The sequence below is a fragment of the Gekko japonicus genome, unplaced genomic scaffold (assembly GCF_001447785.1).
Source record: "Gekko japonicus isolate JY-2015 unplaced genomic scaffold, Gekko_japonicus_V1.1 scaffold6636, whole genome shotgun sequence".
In the NCBI taxonomy this organism is placed as follows: domain Eukaryota; kingdom Metazoa; phylum Chordata; class Lepidosauria; order Squamata; family Gekkonidae; genus Gekko; species Gekko japonicus.
Genome location: NW_015166650.1, coordinates 12,923 through 19,478, shown reverse-complemented (window position 1 = coordinate 19,478; position 6,556 = coordinate 12,923). Strand labels below are relative to the sequence as shown.

At 48.9% G+C, this 6,556-nt stretch overlaps 1 protein-coding gene across 1 annotated transcript in view; it reads right to left on the bottom strand.

The window, feature by feature from the left end:
• The window catches only part of ATP5A1 (ATP synthase, H+ transporting, mitochondrial F1 complex, alpha subunit 1, cardiac muscle), a gene marked incomplete at its 5' end in the record, with an annotated part of 20,815 nt that overhangs the window by 1,856 nt on the left and 12,403 nt on the right, over nt 1-6,556 (bottom strand). Inside the window, 3 exon segments of the mRNA XM_015412412.1 lie at nt 768-918; nt 1,921-2,065; nt 4,707-4,814. Of these exon segments, the coding sequence (XP_015267898.1) occupies nt 768-918; nt 1,921-2,065; nt 4,707-4,814 (404 nt within the window).

The following is a 6,556-nucleotide window of genomic DNA, read 5'->3' as shown; positions in this document are numbered from 1 at the left end:
CCTGCCGGCCTCATGGGGCTCGGCAGTGGAGCTGCAAGGCTGGCAGCGGTGGCCGGGACCGTTGGGGGCAGGGTGTGTGGCCTTATGACACACTTCTGGTGATGTCAGGGTGTGTGGCCTTATGACACACTTCCGGTGAGGTCAGGGTGTGTGGCATATGCTAATGAGTTATGCTAATGAGTTCCCCTAGCTCTTTTTCTACGAAACGACCCCTGGTTGTAGGCAATGTTCTCTCTAAGCTGTGGAGCCTTGTGAGCAAAAAATCTACTTTGTGAGCTTTCGACGTTAAAGCTGTGAGCGAGCGATTTGGCTCCTGCATGAATTAGCTTGCTCTGGGGCCATGCTTCCTGAGCGAAGACACACAATGTGTGAGCCGGAGGCTATTAAACTGTGAGCTAGCTCACACCAACTCAGCTTAGAGGGAACACTGGGTTGTCGGGCTGTCTTTCGGCTGTGCTCCTGCAGAGTGCAGGGGGTTGGACCAGATGACCCGCGAGGTCCCTTCCGACTCGTAACTTTCTATGATTCTGTGCTTCGCTTCCGAGATCGGGCTGGCCTGGGCTCTCCAGTCCCCCTCTCGAAGCGGTCTAGGCTTGCGGCCGCCGTTGCCGCTTCCTGTGGCAGCAAAGCCCACAAGGAGAACGGCTGCAACAGCATCATCCTGCCTCTGTGCTCTCCAGAAACTGATCTGAAGAGGCCTTTCCCCTGCCTCCGGGTCCCGGAGGGAGCGGATCTGCTCCGGGCCCGGCACAAAACGACCTCCGTACCTGATCGTGGAGAGGAGGGCCTGATGCTGGCTCAGAACGTGGGCGAGGAAAGCCTTCTCGAACTTGGTGATCTTGCTGGGCTCCAGCTTGTCCAGGTAACCCCGCACTCCGGCATAGATGACGGCGACCTGTTCTTCGATGGCCATGGGAACTGGGGAGAGAGGGAGCCTTAAGTGAAGCGACCCGGGCACCGCGAGGGGTGGCGGAGCCGTGACTGAGCTGAAGCGTCACTCCACACGAGAAGTCGGCCAAAAGCTTCTGAGGAAACTGGAAGGTGGTCTCTCGTCTCCGCCTCTTGCTCCAACCCGGGAGCCGCCTGCGGAGGCCGCACAACCGTCACCCCGCCCTCCCCCATATCCCACAGGCCCAGGCGATGGCAAGTCAAGTGCCTCTCAGCGCTGCGTCCTCCAACAACTGGAAAGGAGAAAGGAAGGGCCTAACTACCCTGTTTCCCCGAAAGTAAGACCTACCCCCAAAATAAGCCCTAGCAGGATTTCTATGCATTTGCGGTATACGCCCTAGTGTGTCTTCTTGAGAAAAAATAAATATAAGACAGTGTCTTATTTTTGGGGAAACACGGTACATGTCACTGGTTCCCCCAGGCCCCCCCCTCCCGGTGTAATGAGAGCCGCACATAGAGAAAATAATTAATTCACTAAATTTGATTTATAGCAAACCCTGCCCCCCTGCAAGCAGGGCTCAGGGAGAACTACATTTTCGATAATGCAATTTAGTAGCGGTGGCTCAAGTGGTTAAGACGCTGAACTGCAGGCTGTGGAAGGTCGGTAGTTCAGCAGTTCGAGACCCGAGTTGCCGCATGACGGAGTGAGCTCCCGTCTCTAGTTCCAGCTCCTGCCAACCTAGCAGTTCGAAAGCAAGAAATTGCAAGTAGATAAATAGGTGCCACTTCGGTGGGAAGGTAACAGCGTTCCATGCGCCTTGGTGTTTAATCATGCCGGCCACATGACCACGGAAACATCTCCAGACAGCGCTGGCTCTTCGGCTTTGAAACGGAGATGAGCACCGCAACCCTAGAGTCGGACTCGACTGGCTTTCGAGCAAGGGGAACCTTTACCTTTACCAGCTGTCACCCATCACTTGTGGGTATGAAGAGCTCAACGTCCCTCTGAGGTAAGGCGGCCAAATCCCTTACCGTACTGCCCTTGCTTGAGGAGCTCAGTCAGACGCACACCGCGGTTGAGCAGCTGCTGAGTGGCCGCGTCCAGGTCGGAGCCGAACTGCGCGAAAGCGGCCACTTCGCGGTACTGAGCCAGTTCCAGCTTCATGGTTCCAGCCACCTGCAGAAGGACAGATGAGAAGAAGAGATCGGATTTATACCCCGCCCTTCACTCGGAGAGTCTCAGAGCGGTTTACAATCCCTTCCCCTTCCCCTCCTCACAACAGACACCCTGTGAGGTAGGCGGGGCTGAGAGAGCTCTTTCGAGGACTGCCCTTGAGAGAACAGCTCTGAGAGAACTTGCGACTGACCCAAGGTCATCCCAGCCGCTGCATGTGGAGGAGGAGTGGGGAATCAAACCCGATTCTCCCAGATTAGAGTCTGCGCTCCTCATCACTACACCAAACTGGCTCAGCTAGGGCACAGGACTTACGTCCCAGCTTCTAGTCAAGCAAACCTGAATAGTACGTGTGGCCCAGTTGGACGGCACAGGAAGCCGGCCTTATAGAGAGACCATTAGCCTATCAAGGTCAGTATTGCCTACTCTGACTGGCAGCGGCTTTCACATCACACCCTCTTAGCCTGACCTCCCGCCCAGGGTGGCTGTCGTGAGGATAAGAAGAGACGAGGGGAGAACAGCATGAGCTACTCTGGCTCCCAGTGGGGGGGAAAGCAGGATGTAAATATCTAAAACAGGGGTGTCAAACATGCGGCCTGGGGGCTGGATCAGGCCCCCGGAGGGCTTCTATCAGGCCCACAGTGGAACTGGCCGTCTTCTGGTGCTTCTTCCAGTTCTGCTGCTGCGCCATCGTAGGTTTGCAGCTTACAGATACACACCTGAACAGCACACTCAAGATTGCAACAGCACAGACATTCTGATGCAATAATTCAGAGCAAGAGGTGTCAGTTATCAGGCATGGTTAAATAAACAAAATATTGCAAGAGTGCTGATGTTTTAAGCATGTTTTTATTTTAAGTTAAAAAAAAACCCTTTGTGTTTGTGTCCTTTATAAAGTTTATATCTCCGCTACCTGGCGTCACATTTTATGACACACCTGGCCCGGCCCAGCAAGGTGTCATTTATGTCAGATCTGGCCCTCATAAAAAATGAGTTCAACACCCCTAATCTAAAATTTAATACATTAGAAAGAAGGGCATTCCGAGTGCTGCTTCCCCTCCGCCGAACTCAGGGAATGGATGTTGCAGGGTTGAAGGCTTCAGGTTGCTTCAGTTCAGAGAATATGTTTAAGTTCATCTCGACAGAAAGTTCCAATGCAAACTCCTTTGCACTTGCTAACCTGTTAGAGCTTAAATATAACCACCACAGATGTACTCTATTGCCATAATTTTACACACTAATTTGGGGGTTCCCAACATGGTGCCCACCAAGCATTTTTAGAAAGCGGGCCGAACCGGGTGGGGCTTTTCGCCAGCAAGGTTTCCGACTGGCCACTGCAGATTTGAAGAAGAGAGTGGAGTCTCAGAGCGCCTTACAATCTCCTTCCATTCCCCTCCCCACAACAGACACCCTCTGAGGTAGGTGGGGCTGAGAGAGCGCTAAGAAAACTGCCCTTGAGAGAACAGCTCTGACAGAACTTGTGACTGACCCAAGGTCACACCAGCAGCTGCACGTGGAGGAGTGGAGAGCCGAACCCGGTTCTCTCAGATTAGAGTCTGCCGCTGTTAACCACTACACCAAACTGGCTCTCCCGTTGACTGGTTATGCAGATTTTTAAAAAACATGGCCTAGACGGCAGCTGCTACCAGAGCACAAGGATCTTCACTGTGTGACTGAAAGCAAGCTGCAGCGGCCATTTTCTGGCTGGCTCCGCCCCCTGTGGCCGCCATTTTGTGCCTGTGCTCAGCACGCTATGTCAGAATTCCAGCGGTGAATGCAGGCTGGGAAAGGCTGGGGACCAGTGTTCCCTCTAAGCTGAGTAGCTCACAGCTTTTTAGCCTCTGGCCCACACATTTTTGTCTTAGCTCAGGAAGGGATGGCTCCAGAGCAAACTAATTGATGCAGGAGCCAAATGGCTCGCTCACAAAGTAGAATTTTTGCTCACAGGACTCCATGGCTTAGAGGGAGCATTGCTGGGGACCCCCTGTGCTAACGGAACAAAAAGAGGATGCTATAGTATTTTTAAAGAGAGAGATATTGCAACTAGAGATGTGAAGGCCCGGAAAAAACCCAGAAAAATTCGGGAAAAAACAGTTTCCCCCCCCGTCTTTTTTCCTAAGTCTTTTTGTTTTTTTCTGGAAAATTGGAAAAATTGAAAAAAGAAAAGGAAAAAAATTGATTATGGAATGTTTTATTTTAACATGATGAATAAAATATTTTAAGACCAGGTGTTCAAATATTTTCCAAATCATTTCTAATATATATATATATGATGCAAGAACAAGATGAATTTCTTCCTTTAGGAGGTGCGATTGTCAGAAGAAAATTAAAAAGTTTCAGTTTTGTTTTTGCATGTGGGTGGGTATTCTGTTTGAAATAATTGTTTGGATACACTATATTTTTAATATGCTAGTTGTGATAATTTCATGCCAAGTAAAAATGTCCATAGTCATATTTTATGTTCCTAAAGTAACAGAATGACTTTCAAACTAGAAAAGACAAAAGAAATGCTAATGTAGCATTTTTTTCAATTTTTCTGAAAATTTCTGTTTTTCCCCCCCCAAAAAAGGGGGAAAAACGGGTTTTTTTCCCGAGCTCCAAAATTTCTGGAAATTTTACATCTCTAATTGCAACTACGGCCTACCTGCTTCATGGCCCTCGTCTGGGCAGCAGAACCGACACGCGATACGGACAGGCCGACGTTGATGGCTGGGCGGATACCTTTGTAGAACAGTTCAGTTTCCAAGAAGATCTGGAGGAGACAGAAGAACATTCCGATACCTCAGTTAACCTGATACCACCTCAGTATCGCAAGAAGCGCAGCTGGAACCAACAAGGCCTTTTTATACTATACAAACCCACACCTTAGGTACTTCCTCACAAAAACGGTGCTGCATCAAACTTCCGTTTTGCTGGCTCCCGTCACCCTCCCCCTTGGCTCCAGTACCAGCTCACCTCGACCCTTCATGTCCATGTGAAGTTCACATGGTGCCATTTCAGACTATGGTCAGGTATGAAAACAATATATACAGACGTGTGCTAGATGCCCACAGAACAATATAACAACAAATGAGACTATATTAAAGTCATAACATATTTAGTGCCTGGTAATAAAGACAATCAACTCATTCCATCAAAGAAAAAATACAAAGGTCGATAGAAATTCACACAGCGGTCTGCTCAAGTCTCTCACAATCTATATCCCTCAAGCAGTCTTGGGTCCATAATCAAATTCACAAAAGCGGTCTGCTCAAAGTTCAGTAAGTCTGTGTTTCTCTTTCAGTCGACACTTTTTCCGGATATGTAAGTGTTTCAGACCTCTGGTCTTTCCTGAGGAACCAATCCTATATAGGAATCTTACGTTCATTCTTACATTCAAGTAGACATTTTTGTTGATTTAAAAAGGGAAAGGTTTCCCTTGCTCGAAAGCCAGTCGAATCCGACTCTAGGGTTGTGGTGCTCATCTCCGTTTCCAAGCCGAAGAGCCAGTGTTGTCCGAAGATGTTTCCGTGGTAATGTGGCCGGCATGACTAGATGCTGAGGCGCATGGAACGCTGTTACCTTTCCACAGAAGCGGTACCTATTTACCTACTTGCAATTTCTTGCTTTAGAACTGCTAGGTTGGCAGGAGCCACAGATGGGAGCTCACTCCATCACGCGGCACTCGGGGCTCGAACTGCTGAACTACCGACCGTCCGGTCTGCAGTTCAGTGCCTTAACCACTTGAGCCACCACAGCTTTTCTTTTCATCACTTTTCTGTTAATCTATCTGGGCAAGGTCTCCTCCCTTATTTCCGAACGTGTCGATACTGCTGCCAAAGTACAATGCACCTTTGTATTTTTTCTATGATGGAATGAGTTGCTTGTCTTTATTAACAGACACTAAATATGTTATGGCTTTAATATAGTCTCATTTGATGTTATATTGTTCTGTGGGCGTCTAGCACACGTCTGTATCAGTGTTCCCTCTAAGCTGAGTTAGTGTGAGCTAGCTCACAGTTTTTGAGCCTCTGGCTCACACATTTTTGTCTTCGCTCAGGAAGGGTGGGGCTCCAATATATTTGTAATTTCAGACACAAATGCTTCTGTGCCATTTAGGAAATGGGGCCGAAGCGTTTTACCTGTCAACCGCTTCCAAGTAGTCTCTAGTTTCCTCTCCCGGTTCCGATGCGCTTTTTCTCGCTATTTTTCGCCCATGCGGGCGATCTCTGGCTTTTTTGGGGGGAACGTTAGCTTTATAGTGTTATAGTGCTATAATGGAACAGCATTATATCAACCCCATTGGAATGCCTAGAGTTTTTTGTTATAGTGCTATAAAGCAAACGTTAAAAAAAAAAGCCGAAGATCACCCACACGGCGAAAATGTGCAGGGAAAAAGCGGCGCAGTCTGAAATGGCAAACGGCTTCAGATCCAGCTCTTTACCGGAAGGGGAAAGCCATGTGTGAAATGGCAGCCCTATACCGGTTTCCTCCACGACGGATCAAAACAGGATT